A 17,260-nucleotide genomic window follows, 5' to 3' on the forward strand; every position below is an offset into this window, starting at 1 on the left:
GTAGAGAGCGTTGCAGTAGTCTATGCGGGATGTAACCAGAGCGTGGACTACCGTGGCCAAGTCAGACTTCCCAAGGTACGGGTGCAGCTGGCGCACAAGTTTTAACTGTGTGAATGCTCCCCTGGTCACCACCGAAACCTCGGGTTCCAGGCTCAGTGACGAGTCCAAGATCACACCTGAGCTGCGAACCTGCGTCTTCAGGAGGAGTGTGACCCCATCCGGTGCTATACCAAATCTGATGGAACTGGACCTCTTCGAATTTGCCCGGCACACTTAAGAACAAGCTCATTGCTTGGAGGCTCCCTAACACCAAATCTGGACCGGATATGAGACTGGGCAGGAAAGACATCTCGGACAACGTGTGGCTCAGCCATCTACCTGGCATGCCTCTTAATCCAATAGTTTTGGTCCAACTCTAACAATAATAACACACGACACTCCATTCTGTGCAGCCCGAAAGACGGTATCCTTCCTCCATCACCAGAATGTGCATCCCATACAAGTCTCCTCCATACCTGTCCCACACCTGCCATTGGCCCCGAACTCTACCTGCCTTCTAGGTGCTGAGCAACAGATGCCAGAGGTGCATGCAAGAACAAAGAAAGTGCGTTACCCCTGCTGAGTGGCCGGTTGCGGCTGCGGGACCGGCTCCGTTGCCGGTGAAGCCTGGACCTCCGCAGCAGCCGGTAGTAGTAGGAGGGCCTGCCGGAGCTTCTCCTACCATTCACCGACATCTCTTTTGGGGGACGGTGGTGGGGGTCCTCCCAGAACCCTTCCACTTTCTCCACTTACAGACAAGGAAGAAATAAAGGATGGGAAGAGGAGGAGGAGGAGAGGAAATAAATAAAGATCACAGAGCTGGGAGTCCCAGCCTGCAAGGCATGTGCCGGTCCAGAAATAAAAGCCGGGGACTTCTCCTCCGGCTCCAGGGCCAACATTCTCAGCAGGCCAGATAAACATAGCCCAGAGTTCTTTCCTGCCCCCTCCCCTCCCCACACTTTCAAGATAGGAGCTGCAAAGAGGAAACAGGACTTGGAAAGGGAACAAGTTGAGGCGGGAGGAAGTCCTGGACTGGATTGCCACTGCTTTGTGAGGCCAAGGCAATAGCACACACGGGAACAGGTCTGGCTGGGGTTGTGGGTCCCTACAGGGAGAAAGGCCGGGCATCAATAAAGGTTGCACTATGTAGTAAAATTTGAAAAAAAATGTTCTCTTTGTGGTTTGAAAGTGTAATTTCCTTGTTAATTGTGCGGTTCTTACTTTGCACCAAGAATTGGGAAGCCCTGGCCCTTGAGCACTGTAACTGGGGGTCAGCTGTGACCAGCAGTGCTGCAGAATTAAAAGAGGAATGATTGGAGAGTGAAAGGGAGAAATGTGGAATGGTGAGGGTTGAGGTCCAAAACACCTGGAGGGAAGACTGAAGTTGACCCGTGCCTTTGTCCCCTGGGAATTGAACGCTTCAGTCAAGCAAGGGATCATCTGCATACCCACGTTGTGGGAGTTGGAGTCCAAAACACCTGGCCCAAGTTGGCCCATGCCTTTGTCCTCTTGGAACTGGACACTCCAGTAAATTAAGGGATCATCTGCATACCCACGTTGTGGGAGCTGGAGTCCAACACACCTGGAGAGAGGGACCAAGTTGGCCCAGGCCTTGGTCCTCTTGAAACTGGACACTTCAGTCAATCAAGGGATCATCTGCATACCCACATTGTGGGAGTTGGAGTCCAAAACACCTGGAGGGAGGGCCCAAGTTGACCCATACCTTTGTCCTCTTGGAACTGGACACTTCAGTCCATCAAGGGATCATCTGCATACCCACGTTGTGGGAGTTAGAGTCCAAAACACATTAAGGGAAGGCCAAGTTGGCCCATGCCTTTGTCCTCTTGGAACTGAACACTATGGTCATTCAAGGGATCATCTGCATACCCAGGTTGTGGGATCTGAAGTCCAAAACACTTGGACTTCAAGTTGGCCCATACCCTGGCTAGAGGCAAGTGGGCCAGGTTTACTCCCCTTAATGATGGATCCCTCAATAAGTGAGAAATGGTAGTGCCTCCCATCTTGGAGATATTTCTGGGAATTGTAGCCCCAAAAGTAAAACATTCCAAGTCCTGCATCTTTTCCATTTTCATGGGCCCTGGACAGGTGGGAAAAACAACATTTCCTTAAGTTTTAGTTCTCAAGTATCTGCTATGCCCAAGTACACTGCCCCTGCATATGGAGGCTCTCTCTGTTGGCATATGAACAAAAAGGAGCTCCATTCAGCTCAGCCTTCTCTTGCTTCTGCAGTTGGTCTAACCCATTCACAGCTTGGGCTGACATGTGAACCTTGCACATTGAGATTCCCTTCTATCCTTCCACCACATGGTGAAATTTGCAAATGCTCACCCACTAGCATCAAAAAACGAATTGAGACTGAATTTTCTCCCATGCACCAAAGACACGCGGAGCAAAGGTTCACCAGAAAGCAATAAATATTCCTGGAAAGTCCATGCCAGATTTTGCAGCGTTCCTCCCCCAAAACCCACAAGTAACTTTCTGAAGGCCAGGAATGGCCAATCAACGCACCAAGTTCAGGTCAAAGGAGCAAAGGCACAGCTGGGCGACAGATGACTCCGAGAGGCACAGACAAGGAGGAGGAGGAACTCTTTCTTTCTCTTACTTGTACCTATTCCTCCTTTGGGAAAAACTGCAATCTGCCCTGGGCATGCCAGACCCTTGCAAGTATTTGCATTTGCCCTCCCCCCCAAAATATACTGGGCGTCCTGCAACACCAAATGGACTGACATTCTGCAAATGGAAATTGGGGCATGTGAGATCAAATATACCTGGTTGTGGTCAATGTGGCAAAGCACAACTAGGAAAGACAGCAGCTGTTTGCTTTTGCCTGAACCACCAGGGAAGTGCCCATTGAAATCATTGGGTCTATACCAGGCCTGGGCAAACTTGGGCCCTCCAGGTGTTTTGGACTTCAACTCCAACAATTCCTAACAGCCAGTAGGCTGCTAGGAATTGTGGGAGTTGAAGTCCAAAACACCTGGAGGGCCGGTAGGCTGTTAGGAATTGTGGGAGTTGAAGTCCAAAACACCTGGAGGGCCCAAGTTTGCCCAGGCCTGGTGCATATAGCACTTTTGCATCTTCAATTCTGTTTGCAGCCACAAAGGAAAGCTGAGGACAAAGGAGGAAAATGGAAGGAGGCGAGAGAAACTGGGACGTTTGAAAAACAGCTGTAAAGTGGGACGGTACAGGACTAATAATAATAATATTAATAATAAACCTTTATTTATGCCCCACTACCATCTCCCGAAGGACTCGGTGAGGCTTACAAGATGCCAAGCCGAAATACATCAGTAAAAACAGCAACAACAGCAATACAGATAATGCATAAACTCATAAACAAAGCAATAAACAGTAACAATAACACCACGGCGCATTAAAAACCTATGGCAGGGCCAAATGTAATAATTAAAATTATAAAAAATGCTGGGCATGACAAGGTGACATATAACTAGGATGGGTATTTGGAGAGAGATGGAGCGAGCAGAATAAGGATTGCCACTGCCACGTTACAGAAGTTGGAGAGGCGGGAATGGTACTATTGAGATTGGAAATCATGCTGATTTTTATTTTTCAATAATAATAATAATAATAATAATAAAAATTTCTTTATATTCTGCTCTATCTCCCCAGAGGGACACAGGATGGATTCTTGTAAAGAAGACCGTTTTAATCCCACCGAATGCCACCAAATGTGAAGGTGCGAGTGGTAAAACACCCACTAATCTATGAGGGAAGCCGGGCAACGATCAATATCAGCCTAGGAACTATTTTATAAAGGGACTGTTAATGACAGAAGGTCTTATTCAGTGGATAGCGTAGCGTTTACTGTTTCTGGCTGACTTTACTATTGCAGGCTGTTCAACTTAGGAGAAACTGTATCAGGCAAGGCTTCAGGAAAACAGTAACAAGTTTATTTTAACAGGAGTATAACATATTTAACTGTTTCTTCTCAAGAGGCACAAATCTTGATGGTTACATTGGAAAGGTTTCATGAGTAATCTCAGGCACAGACTTCAAAACGTTTCACCACAGGAACAGCAGGCTTAAACCCAGCCAAACCTTGATTCTTAATTCAGAATCAACAACCCCCTGTAGCTCTCTCACTACCGGGTCCTTCTCTGCAACCACTTTGGTCACCAATTGATTCCCTGAATCTCCACCCTGAGATCCAGTCTTTCCTATAGCACACCGGCTACAGACACATTCCCTGAATCTCCACCCAGAGACTCAGTCCTCTCAGTAGCTCTCCGGCCACTGGCTGACTTTTTAAAATAGCTGCCTCCTCAAGAGGCAGTTGGCTCCGCCCCTGTTGCTATGGCAACTCAGCTAACGCCAAGCCACCATCTCCAACAAAACATAATCTCCCATACTTACCATCCCTAAACCACTATCCAAACTACCCATAACCAAAGCAATAAAACTTACACATCGTCACAATTCTAAACATAAAAGGCAAACTTTCAATGCCTGAATACAACAACAATACATCCATGTGAACAAAATGTATACAACCCAAAAGACATCGAATTCCATGTGCGTCTCAGCATTTTGAGCTGGACATTATTTTCGGCGGTGACCAGGTTTCGGCGGTGACCAGGGGAGCATTTGCACAGCTAAAGCTTGTGCGCCAGCTGCGCCCATACCTTGGGAAGTCTGACTTGGCCACGGTAGTCCACGCTCTGGTTACATCCCGTTTAGACTACTGCAACGCTCTCTACGTGGGGTTGCCTTTGAAGACAGCTCGGAAGCTCCAACTAGTCCAACGCTCGGCAGCCATGATTTTAACAGGAGCGGAGCGCAGGGAGCATACAACCCCCCTGTTGCGCCAACTCCACTGGCTACCGATCTGCTACCGGGCTGAATTCAAAGTGCTGGCGTTGGCCTTTAAAGCCCTAAACGGTTCCGGCCCAAGTTACCTATCTGACCGCATTTCTGCCTATGAACCCACCAGGAGTTTGAGATCTTCCGGGGAGACCCTGCTCTCGATCCCGCCTGCTTCTCAAGCTCGGCTGGCGGGGACGAGAGATAGGGCCTTCTCGGTGGTGGCTCCTCGGCTGTGGAACGCCCTTCCTACGGACATTAGACTAGCACCATCTCTAATGGTATTCCGCAAAAAGGTGAAGACCTGGATGTTTGTGCAGGCGTTTGAGTAATTTAGTGCAATCTGGTAATGGAACATAGGAATGGAACAATGGACGGCGAACCTGGACTACGCTTGGATGAGGAGAAGATTGGGGACGGTTGTTGTTTTTTGTAATAATTGTGCATTGTAATGGCTTATTGGTAATTTATGGATAATGTGTTAAGTCAATTGTTCTATGTTGTATGGAACCACTGCTGTTTCTACTGTTTTTACTGTTTGTGAACCGCCGTGAGTCGCCTTCGGGCTTGAGATACAGCGGTATAGAAGCAAAGTCAATACATAAATAAATAAATTATTTGGCTCAGCTAGTGAGCATTGCATTTTACGCAGCTACATAAAGGCCTGAGAGTAAACATGGTGAAACAGTGCAACCCTTGCACTGGAGGCCAGGGTCGAATCCTTTGCTATTGATGGAGACCCACTGGATGCCTTGCGGGGAAACACACAATCCCAACCTCAGTGGCAATCCCCTTCTGAGCAAAACCTTGCCAAGACAATCATAAAGTCACCTGAAGGTCGGCACAAGTCGGAAATGGCCCGAAGGCACACACAAGCATCAGCGACAACAACAAATAGCCCTGATGCAGGACTAAATTTAGCTCTGGTATCAGGCTAAACATGCACACACCTTGCTCCTGTCCCCTGAAAAAGTTTGAGGCCAGACTATAAAAGTCTGGGCAGGACTTCCTTAGCCATTGAGCCAATGGTGAGAATGCTGGGATACACAATACTGCACAACTTCACCTGGCATTTTGCAATCACATCTGGACAGGGCTTCCTTAGACATAGAGCCAATGGTGAGAATGTTGAGCGATGCACCAGCACTCTTTGGCAGAGAAGGCTAAAGGCCCTACAAAACTACAGCTCCCAGGGTTCCATAGCACTCAGTCATGGCAGTCCAAGGGGTGTCAATCTGCATTAATTCTATAGTGTAGATGCACCGTGGGAAAGAGAGAGATTCTTCTTCCCCCTCGTTTCCTCTCCTTCCTGCTGAGTTAATACGAGGGTTGAATGAAAAGTAATGCCTCCACCTTCGTAACTCCTCAAGAGGTGGTAGTACTGGTATGTGGCAGGTACTGGCTTCTTCAATAGACTCTCCTCTACAGTTCCATTTTGGTGGGAAGCCTTAGCATTGAACAGTTGTGTTGTTAAAGTGCGAAGTATAGAACCCTGTGCAGACGGTCGGTCAATGAGACTTAAGCAGCGTATGCGGCAGGTACTGGCTTGTTCAGTAGACTCTCCTCTACAGTTCCATTTTGGTGGGAAGCCTTAGCATTGAACGGTTGTGTTGTTAAAGTGTGAAGTATGGAACCCTGCACAGACGGTCGGTCAGTGCGACTTAAGCAGCGTATGCAGCAGGTACTGGCTTGTTCAGTAGACTCTCCTCTACAGTTCCATTTTGGTGGGAAGCCTTAGCATTGAACGGTTGTGTTGTTAAAGTGTGAAGTATGGAACCCTGCACAGATGGTCGGTCAGTGTGACTTAAGCAGCATATGCGGCAGGTACTGGCTTGTTCATAAGACTCTCCTCTACAGTTCCATTTTGGTGGGAAGCCTTAGCATTGAACGGTTGTGTTGTTAAAGTGTGAAGTATGGAACCCTGCACAGATGGTCGGTCAGTGCGACTTAAGCAGCGTATGCAGCAGGTACTGGCTTGTTCAGTAGACTCTCCTCTACAGTTCCATTTTGGTGGGAAGCCTTAGCATTGAACGGTTGTGTTGTTAAAGTGTGAAGTATGGAACCCTGCACAGATGGTCGGTCAGTGCGACTTAAGCAGCGTATGCAGCAGGTACTGGCTTGTTCAGTAGACTCTCCTCTACAGTTCCATTTTGGTGGGAAGCCTTAGCATTGAACGGTTGTGTTGTTAAAGTGTGAAGTATGGAACCCTGCACAGATGGTCGGTCAGTGCGACTTAAGCAGCGTATGCAGCAGGTACTGGCTTGTTCAGTAGACTCTCCTCTACAGTTCCATTTTGGTGGGAAGCCTTAGCATTGAACGGTTGTGTTGTTAAAGTGTGAAGTATGGAACCCTGCACAGATGGTCGGTCAGTGCGACTTAAGCAGCGTATGCAGCAGGTACTGGCTTGTTCAGTAGACTCTCCTCTACAGTTCCATTTTGGTGGGAAGCCTTAGCATTGAACGGTTGTGTTGTTAAAGTGTGAAGTATGGAACCCTGCACAGATGGTCGGTCAGTGCGACTTAAGCAGCATATGCGGCAGGTACTGGCTTGTTCATAAGACTCTCCTCTACAGTTCCATTTTGGTGGGAAGCCTTAGCATTGAACGGTTGTGTTGTTAAAGTGTGAAGTATGGAACCCTGCACAGATGGTCGGTCAGTGCGACTTAAGCAGCATATGCGGCAGGTACTGGCTTGTTCATAAGACTCTCCTCTACAGTTCCATTTTGGTGGGAAGCCTTAGCATTGAACGGTTGTGTTGTTAAAGTGTGAAGTATGGAACCCTGCACAGATGGTCGGTCAGTGCGACTTAAGCAGCATATGCGGCAGGTACTGGCTTGTTCATAAGACTCTCCTCTACAGTTCCATTTTGGTGGGAAGCCTTAGCATTGAACGGTTGTGTTGTTAAAGTATGAAGTATGGAACCCTGCACAGATGGTTGGTCAGTGCGACTTAAGCAGCGTATGCAGCAGGTACTGGCTTGTTCAGTAGACTCTCCTCTACAGTTCCATTTTGGTGGGAAGCCTTAGCATTGGACAGCTGTGTTGTTAAAGTGTGAAGTATGGAACCCTGCGCAGACGGTTGGTCAATGCGACTTAAGCAACATGCAATCATTGAATTCTTGACAGCAGAAGGTGTCACCCCAAAGGAGATTCATCAGAGAATGCAAGCTGTTGATGGGGATTGTGTTGATGTGAGTACTGTGCGTTGTTGTGCAAGTAAGTTTAAGCTTAAAGGTGAGAACATCTGACTTGTGTGACAAAGAGCTGGACATCCTGTGACAGCAACCACCGAGTTTCACAAACAAAAGGTTGACAGGACAATCGTCGTATCACTCAGAGAGAAATTTCAAGCATAATCGGCATTTCACAAGAACGTGTGGGTCACATTATTGTGCTGCTTGGCTATCGGAAGATCTGTGCATGATGGGTACCCAGGATGGGAGAACTGTGAAACACTAGTTGCGGGAAAAGAGTGACAGCTTCAGAAAACTTGTTCATCATTGGCAGAACTGCATCCAATTGTTTGGTGATTATGTGGAAAAGTGAATAGTGGTAGTTGAAGAGCACATTCTAAGGATTATTTCTGCGTTTGATTTATTAAAATACTAGCTATCCCCTGCCACGCGTTGCTGTGGCCCACTCTGGTGGTCATGAGGGTTCTGTGTGGGAGGTTTGGTGCAATTCTATCGTTGATGGGGTTTGGAATGCTCCTTGATTGTAGGTGAACTATAAATCCCAGTAACTACAACTCCTGAATGTCAAGGTCTATTTCCCCAAAACTCCATCTGTTTTATATTTGGGCATATTGAGTATTTGTGCCAAGTTCCATCATTGTTTGAGTCCACAGTGCTCTCTAGATGTAAGTGAACTACAACTCCAAAACTCAAGGTCAATGCCCACCCAACCCTTCTAGTGTTTTCTGTTGGTCAGGGGAGTTCTGTGTGCCAAGTGTGGCTCAATTCCATCGTTGGTGGAGTTCAAAATCCCCTTTGATTATAGGTGAACTATGAATCCCAGCAACTGAAACTGAAATGACAAAATCATAATGTTTTGAGTGATGGTCACTCCTAGTGTTTAGACGTTTTGTTGCAAAATTTGGTGTGATTTCATTCATTGGTTCTTTTGTTTTTAAGGTACTCATTATGCATAGAGCATTTATATATATATAGATTCCCATCCAAACCCAAGTAATGAAGGAGGAGGCATTACTTTTCATTCAACCCTCATGGAAGGCAAACTACCTTGACACTTTGAGCTCAGCTTGCAGCCTCTGAAATAAGCTGAAGACGATGCAAGGAAGCGGGTGGAGGAGAAAAGGACTGGGAGGAGCACTGGATGCAAGTTATGCAAAACTATACTTATTTACATATACATATTCCAAAAAGAATGGAGCTCAGCGATCCTTCGAGATGGCAAAACATATACAGAATTGGGTTATTTGTAGAAAAATTCATTCCGTATTATAAATCAATGTATTATTTTTTAACAAAAGAGAAGGAAGAGCTAGTAACCATATTGGAAGTAACATTTCACTTTGGTAACTTAGTGTCCTAGGTGTTGCGCTTAGTGCTTCAATGTATTCTCCTTTAACCCTTGGCAAAGTTGCTTCTGGTTGCTTCTGAGGCGAGAGAATCAGCCGTCTACGAAGACGTTGCCCAGGGGACGCCTGGATGTCTTGCAATCCTGCGAGGAGGCTTCTCTCATGTCCCCCTACACAGTCTACACAAATGACCAGCCACTGCCAGAAGGGACAGAGAGTTTCATCTATGCTGATGATCGTGCCATCACCGCTCAAGCAGGGAGCTTTGAGATGGTTGAACAGAAGCTCTCCAAAGCTCTAGGTGCTCTTACTGCCTATTACAGGGAAAATCAGCTGATCCCTAATCCATCTAAAACACAGACATGCGCCTTTCACCTTAAGAACAGATAAGCATCCCGAGCTCTGAGGATCATTACCTGGGAAGGAATCCCACTGGAGCATTGCAACACACCCAAATCCCTGGGAGTCACTCTGGGCTGTGCTCTGACCTACAAGAAGCACTGCCTGAATATCAAGCAAAAAGTGGGCGCTAGAAACAATATCATATGAAAGCTGACTGGCACAACCTGGGGATCACAACCAGACACAGTGAAGACATCTGCCCTTGCACTATGCTACTCTGCTGCTGAGTACGCATGCCCAGAGTGGAACACATCTCACCACACTAAAACAGTGGATGTGGCTCTTAATGAGACATGCTGCATTATCACGGGGTGTCTGCGCCCTACACCACTGGAGAAATTACACTGCTTAGCCGGTATTGCACCACCTGACATCCGCTGGGAAGGAGCAGCCCATAGTGAAAGACCAAGGCAGAGACATCTCCAGCTCACCCCCTGTTTGGATATCAGCCAGCACGTCAACAACTTAAATCAAGACATAGTTTTCTTAGATCTACAGAGACACTCGCTGGAACACCTCAGCAAGTGAGAGTCCAAAAGTGGCAGGCCCAAACCCAGGACCTCAACCCGTGGGTGATACAAGATGAGAGACTCCCCCCTGGGCACACAGAAGACTGGGCGACTTGGAAGATGCAGAGCCAATCTTAAGAAATGGGGCTACAGGGTGGAATCCATGACATGCGAGTGCGGAGAAGAGCAAACCACTGACCACCTGCTACAATGCACCCTGAGCCCTGCCACATGCACAATGGAGGACCTTCTTGCGGCAACACCAGAGGCACTCCAAGGGGCTAGATACTGGTCAAAGGACATTTAACCAACTACCAAGTTTGCATAATCTGTGTTTTTTTAAAAAAAATCTGTTTGTTTGTTTTGTTCTGTTAGAAATGTAATACAATGGTATGGTTGCTGATGACACGATAAATAAATAAATACCCTTGGCAAACATTCTTTGCAGCTTTGCTGCCCCCTAGAGCACGCATGGGCAAACTTCAGCCCTCCGGGTGTTTTGGACCTCAACTCCCACAATTCCTAGCAATTACTTTTAATATGAATATAATAATAATAATAATAATAATAATAATAATAATAATAATAATAATAACAAGTGAAACAAACGGTACAGCAGGAGGAGAAATATGCACTGGCGGATTATGTGAAAGGCCATCAAGAACCAACATTGAGGGAAGTCAAGAGTAGGAAACTGCTTCAAGTGCAAAAGACAAAGAGGGAATGCCGTCAAAACACAATCCAGAGCAGAAGAGGACACTGGCCAAAGAAGGCTGTCTCTCCATGGACAGTTCCTGGGGAAAATTGAGAGCCAAATGGAGAAAGAAAAAACATGGCTGTGGCTCACAAATGGGAAAAAGGAGACAAAGGAGGGCCTGATTCTGGCAGCCCAAGAACAAGCCATTCGAACCAAGGCCATCCAAGCCAGAATTGAAAAGTCGACGACGGATCCCAAGTGTAGGCTCTGCAAGGAAGCAGATGAAACAATCGATCCCATCCTCAACTGCTGAAAGAAGGTCGCGCAGACAGACTCCAAGCAGAGGCACAACACCCTTGCTCAGGTGATTCATTGGAACCTGTGCCACAAAGACCATCTGCCTGTGATAAAGAACGGGTAGGATTGCAAGCCATTCAAACAAAGCCATTCGGACCACAAGCCATTCGAAACAAGGCCATCCAAGCCAGAATTGAAAAGTCCACAACAGATCCCAAGTGTAGACTCTGGAAGGAAGCAGATGAAACAATAGATCCCATCCTCAGCTGCTGCAAGAAGATCGCGCAGACAGACTATAAGCAGAGGCACAACATCATTGCTCAGGTGATTCATTGGAACCTGTGCCACAAAGACCATCTGCCTGCCACAAAGAACTGGTGGGATCACAAGCCAGTAGAACCAAGCCATTAGAACCACAAGCCATTCGAACTAAGGCCATCCAACTCAGAATTGAAAAGTCCACAACAGATCCCAAGTGTAGACTCTGCAAGGAAGCAGACGAAACAGTAGATCCCATCCTCAGCTGCTGCAAGAAGATTGCACAGACTCCAAACAGAGGCACAACACCGTTGCTCAGATGATCCATTGGAAGTTGTGCCACAAACACCATCTGCCTGCCACAAAGGACTGGTGGGATCACAAGCTGGACAAAATTACAGAGAATGAACACGTCAAGCTACTCTGGGACTTCTTTATTCAAACAGACAGAGTTGTGGAGCACATATTCTGACCTCACAATCGTGGTGTGAGAGAATTGACTGTCTGCAAGGACGGTGCCCTGATGTCTTGATGTGGGCATGACTAGACTTAATATCAGGGGAAAACCTTTCCCTTTACTTTACTTACCGGTGGTACAATGAGTTAAACTGCGGAGCTGCTGAACTTGCTGACCGAAAGGTCGGCAGTTTAAATTCAGTGAGCAGGGTGAGCTCCAAGCTTTTGTCAACCCAGCAGTTCGAAAGCATGCAAATGTGAGTAAATTAATAGGTACCGCTCTGGCGAGAAGGTAGTTGTGCTCCATGCAGTGATGCTGGCCACATGACCAGGAGGTGTCCACGGACAACGCCGACTCTTCAGTTTAAAAATGGAGATGAGCACCATCCTGGAGAGTCGGACACAAGTAGAATTAATGGCAGGGGAAAACCTTTACCTTATATATATAGATGCACCCCCCCCCCCCACACACACACACACGCACACTGCCACCACAGGTTTTATTTGCAAGCCAATTGTTGGAGGCACCGAGTATTTCCTCCCGCCAGGCATAAGGAACGAGGCCTTTTGGGCCGCTATTGGCCAAATCCCAATAAACTTGTTTTACACAGTGGGTAAGCAGCCCTGGCAGGCGATAAATCGCAGGAGTGATGTTCTGCTCGGGTTTGTAAAAACCGTCTGCAGAGTCACACTTTACTGCGCCCGGCATTCGTACAAAACAAGCCCCGCTTTCATTGCTAATAAAACATGGCATTAATTGTGCGGCGGAGAGAAGCACGCGGGGCGCCTTGAAACCGTGCCCAGGTTGGGGCCTTCGATGCTGCCACCACCGCTGCTTTTCTCAAAGGCTCTGGGCGTAAAGGCGGCAACGGAGCAGAGGAAGGCTTTTCCCAGAGACGGACAAGTCCTCGGGATGGTTGCAGAAGGAATTCGAAAGCCATCTCCGCTGGGGTGAAGTCGGAAGAGGGAGTCCAATTGTTACTTACTTACTTACTTACTTAGGTGATCCCTCTTTGGCCGAGTAGGATAGTCTTCCAGGATCAGAATTCTTGTGAGTCCGTAGGTGGCTGTGGAGCCCTATTCTTGACCTGCACGTTCTCCTTCAGTGAGGGTATCCTCCCCTATGAACCATCAAGATTGCTAAGATCGTCTGGAGGGGCCCTGCTCTCGGTTCCACCGGCCTCACAAGCGCTTCTGGTGGGGACGAGGGACAGGGCCTTCTCGGTGGTGGCCCCTCGACTCTGGAACTCCCTTCCACTGGAGATCAGAACTGCCCCTTCTATTTTGACATTCAGAAGACAGGTGAAAACTTCGCTCTGGAAATTGGCATTCGACGAATGCGCCACGATTCCGTGATATGGGTGGATGATGACGAACAATGATTTTTTGATGACGACTGACCGTTGTAATTTATATGACTGTATTTTGTTCTTTTAATGTTTTAGTGTGATTTAGAATTTGATGCTTTTAATGACTATTTGCAATATTGATGTTGGAAACCGGCCTGAGTCCCTCGATAGAGGTGAGAAGACCAGTATACAAAACTGCTAAATAAATAATAAATAAATAAATTTCCAGACGGAAGGCAGTCTCAGCTGGCTTCCTCTTGGCACGTTTCTCCCTTTCACCCTCCATTCGTGCCTCTTCAAATTCTGCACCACTGCTGGTCACAGCCGACCTCCAGCTGGAGTGCTCAAGGGCCAGGGCTTCCCAGTTCTCGATGTCTATGCCAGAGTTGTTAAGGTTGGCTTTGAACTCATCTTTCAATCTCTTTTCCGCCCCACCAACATTCTGTTTTCTGTTCTTGAGTTCAGAGTAGAGCAACTGCTTTGGGAGATGGTCATTGAGTATCTGGACAACGTGGCCGGTCCAGTGGAGTTGATGGCAGAGGTCCATCGCTTCAATGCTGGTGGTCTTTGCTTCTTCCAGCACGCTGATGTTTGTCTGCCTGTCTTCCCAAGAGATTTGCAGGATTTTCCGGAGGCAACGCTGATGGAATCGAGAAAACCAAAGTGCACTTCCAGCAGAAGGCACCAGCCAATCCTTCTCCAATGCCAGAAATACAGCTTAATGGTGTCACATTAGAAAATGTCAACCATTTCCACTCCCTTGGCAGCCACCTCTCCACCAAAGTCATCATTGACATTGAAATACAACACCGCCTGAGCTCTGTGGGTGCAACTTTTTTCGAATGAAGCAAGATTGTTTGAGGACAGGGACATCCATCGGTGCTTGTTGATCAAGCTATTGTCCTCCAAACCCTGCTTTACGCCTGTGAAACGTGGACTAACTACAGACATCACATGCAACTCCTGGAACGATTCCATCAGCGCTGCCTCCGGAAAATCCTACAAATCTCTTGGGAAGACAGCGGAGAAAGGTCATCGTGCTGGAAGAAGCAAAGACCACCAGCATTGAAGCGATGGTCCTCTGCCATCAACTCCGCTGGACTGGCCACATTGTCCAGATACCCGACCACCGTCTACCAAAACAGTTGCTCTACTCCGAACTCAAGAACGGAAAATGGAAGGTTGGTGGGCAGGAAAAGAGATTGAAAGACGGACTCAAAGCCAACTTTAGAAACTCTGGCATAGACACTGAGAACTGGGAAGCCCTGGCCCTTGAGCGCTCCATTTGGAGGTCAGCTGTGACCAGCAGTGCTGCAGAATTTGAAGAGGCACAAATGGAGGGCGAAAGAGAGAAATGTGCCAAGAGGAAGGCGCATCAAGCCAACCCTGACCAAGACCACCTTTCGTCTGGAAACCGATGCTCTCACTGCGGGAGAACATGCAGATCAAGAATACGGTTCGCAATCACCTACAGACTCATCAGTACACTGATCTTGGAAGACAATCCTACTTGGACAACGGGGGATCGCCTAAGTAAGTAAGTATCTTGCCAGGATGAACTCTCTCATTTAACCGTGGTCTAAATTTCAATGTCACCTCTACCTTATTGTTGTTTATGTTTTTGGTTTTATTCCGCTGTAATATGTTGTCCGGGCTTGGCGCCATGTAAGCCGCTCCGAGTCCCCACTGGGGAGATGGTTGCGGGGTAGAAATAAAGTGTATTATTATTATTTATTTATTTATTTCAGTTGCTTCAAACCAATTTCCAAGGTGTTTGCACTCGCTGAACTCAGCAAGGAGAGGGAAGCAAGCAGAATCACTTCCTTCCCAGCCAGATTCCGGCAAAAGCCAACTGCGGTAGGATCTCTCTTTCCCGTTTGCCCCCTTGATCCCCACTCATGTCCCTGTTTTCCACCTGTGAAATCTGCCTCTCTTCCTTATTTATTGTAAGCCTGAAGAAGCAACCCTCACGAGGGACTTCCCTGCGGAAAAATCCCGGCGCCGCTTCACTTTCAATCAAAGCGTTTGCTTCTCCCTCTCTCTCCCTCTCGCTCTCCGACACACAAACACCCGCTTCTATTTTAACTTTTTTTAAAAGCACAAAGATGAATTAAACATTAAAAGATGAGTGGCGAATCCTGTATTTGTTTGGTGAGAGAACATTTTGCTCTCAAAACCCAAACTGCTTATGAGAGATGAGGGGTAGAAGGCGCCCAGTTTGCCTGCATCGGAAAGACAAGAGAAGGCAAAAGGAGAAGGGATTTCAGCAAGGAGAGAAGAAGAGCCGGCCTCTCCTTCCGAGGGTGGCTTTGACCATTCGCTGCCTTGAGTCCCCACAGAGAGAAAGGAAGGCAGGGTATCAATAAAGACAATCATTGTGCTGACATGCGCTGGGCCTATAGCAATTGTCTTTTAAAACAGGATGTGCTCTTTGTGCCCAGTGGGACGCCGGGGTGCCTCGGCTGAGAGGCCCTATGGATTTTCCTAAACAAAGTCTTTAGAAACTTGGAAAGTTTAACAAAGTTCTTTATTATTTATTTATTTACAGCTTTTCTATTCCACCCTTCTCACCCCGCAGGGGACTCAGGGCGGATCACAGTGTACATATATATAGCAAACATTCAATGCCAATTTTTGACATACAAACATATACAGACATACACAGAGGCTATTTAACTTTTCCTGGCCGCCAGGGGAGCTGTTGCTTTCCTTGTCCATCTGCGACGCTGATGAAGCACTTCCGCATTCCCCACATGCTTCCCCACTGGAATGCCTTGCTGGAGTCTTCTTTGTTGTTGTTCATTCGTTCAGTCGTCTCCGACTCTTCGTGACCTCATGGACCAGCCCACGCCAGAGATCCCTGTCGGCCATCACCACCCCAGCTCCTTCAAGGTCAGTCCAGTCACTTCAAGGATGCCATCCATCCATCTTGCCCTTGGTCGGCCCCTCTTCCTTTTTCCTTCCACTTTCCCCAGCATCATTCCCTTCTCTAGGCTTTGCTGTCTCCTCATGATGTGGCCAAAGGACTTCAACTTTGTCTCTTTGTCTCTGAGTCTTCTTTATGGCCTCATAAATCAGTTAATTTAGCCTCCCCACACTTTAAGGTGGTACCTAATTTTCCTACTTGACAGATGCAACTGTCTTTCGGGTTGCAAAGGTTGACAAGAGGCTACACAATTGGTTGGAAACTCACTCCAACCCGGGCTGGCTTCGAACTCATGACCTTTTGGTCAGAGTGATCTTAATGCAGCTGACACTTAGCCAGCTGCGCCACAATCCCGGTGTTAAGATCTATTGCTTAGATCTTCAACAAAACACACAAATTCTTCTTAACTTGCCCACAAAGGACAGGCAGCTTGTTTCGTGAACTATTTCTTTCTTTTACAAGGAAAACCCTCCGACCTCTCCCTGGGCAATCTGTCTTTAGGCTGGCGTGGGGCCTTACTCCCGGTTCCAATTTGCCTTTTGGGTACCTGAGTAAACCTTACCAGCCAAAACTTAAGAGATTTTCCAGCTGGAGACCTTTGGATCTGTAAAACTGTTTTCTTCAGAAGCTTTAAGGCTGTCTTCCCCAAAAGCTTTGGGACTATTTCCCCCCACTTTGTAAGAAACAGAGCTTCTCTACAGGTGGGAAAAGCTCTCACGTCCCGTAACTGAGCTTCCAAACTGTAAGACTGAACTAAAAATTTTCTTTTCCCTCCCAGAACCCTGGGGAAAGGGGCGGAACTAAAGAACTTAACGATGATAGGCAGGTGGCTGGCCCTATGGCTGCAGCCTGGAAGGAACCACCCAACTGCAAAATGCATGGCCAAAACAAACACATGCATAGAAAGGAAATTTAGGCTTCTGGTGCAGCTGAACCAGCACAATAAT

General features: G+C 47.3%; 1 protein-coding gene across 6 annotated transcripts in view; it reads right to left on the reverse strand.

Moving 5' to 3' along the window:
* Positions 1–17,260, reverse strand: part of DAB2IP (DAB2 interacting protein) — a 225,715-nt gene that overhangs the window by 191,399 nt on the left and 17,056 nt on the right. For 4 of the 6 annotated variants that reach the window (XM_060757580.2, XM_060757583.2, XM_060757579.2 and 1 more), the window contains exon 1: positions 614–992. The exons of 1 other annotated variant lie outside the window; for it this stretch is intronic. In XM_060757580.2, coding sequence (XP_060613563.2) covers positions 614–734 — 121 coding nt within the window. In that variant the 5' untranslated portion in view covers positions 735–992. Of the gene's footprint in view, positions 1–613; positions 994–17,260 lie in introns of those variants that run through there. One more of the 6 variants, XM_060757582.2, reaches the window with a different exon arrangement.

Source organism: Anolis sagrei, chromosome 11 (assembly GCF_037176765.1).
Source record: "Anolis sagrei isolate rAnoSag1 chromosome 11, rAnoSag1.mat, whole genome shotgun sequence".
NCBI lineage: Eukaryota > Metazoa > Chordata > Lepidosauria > Squamata > Dactyloidae > Anolis > Anolis sagrei.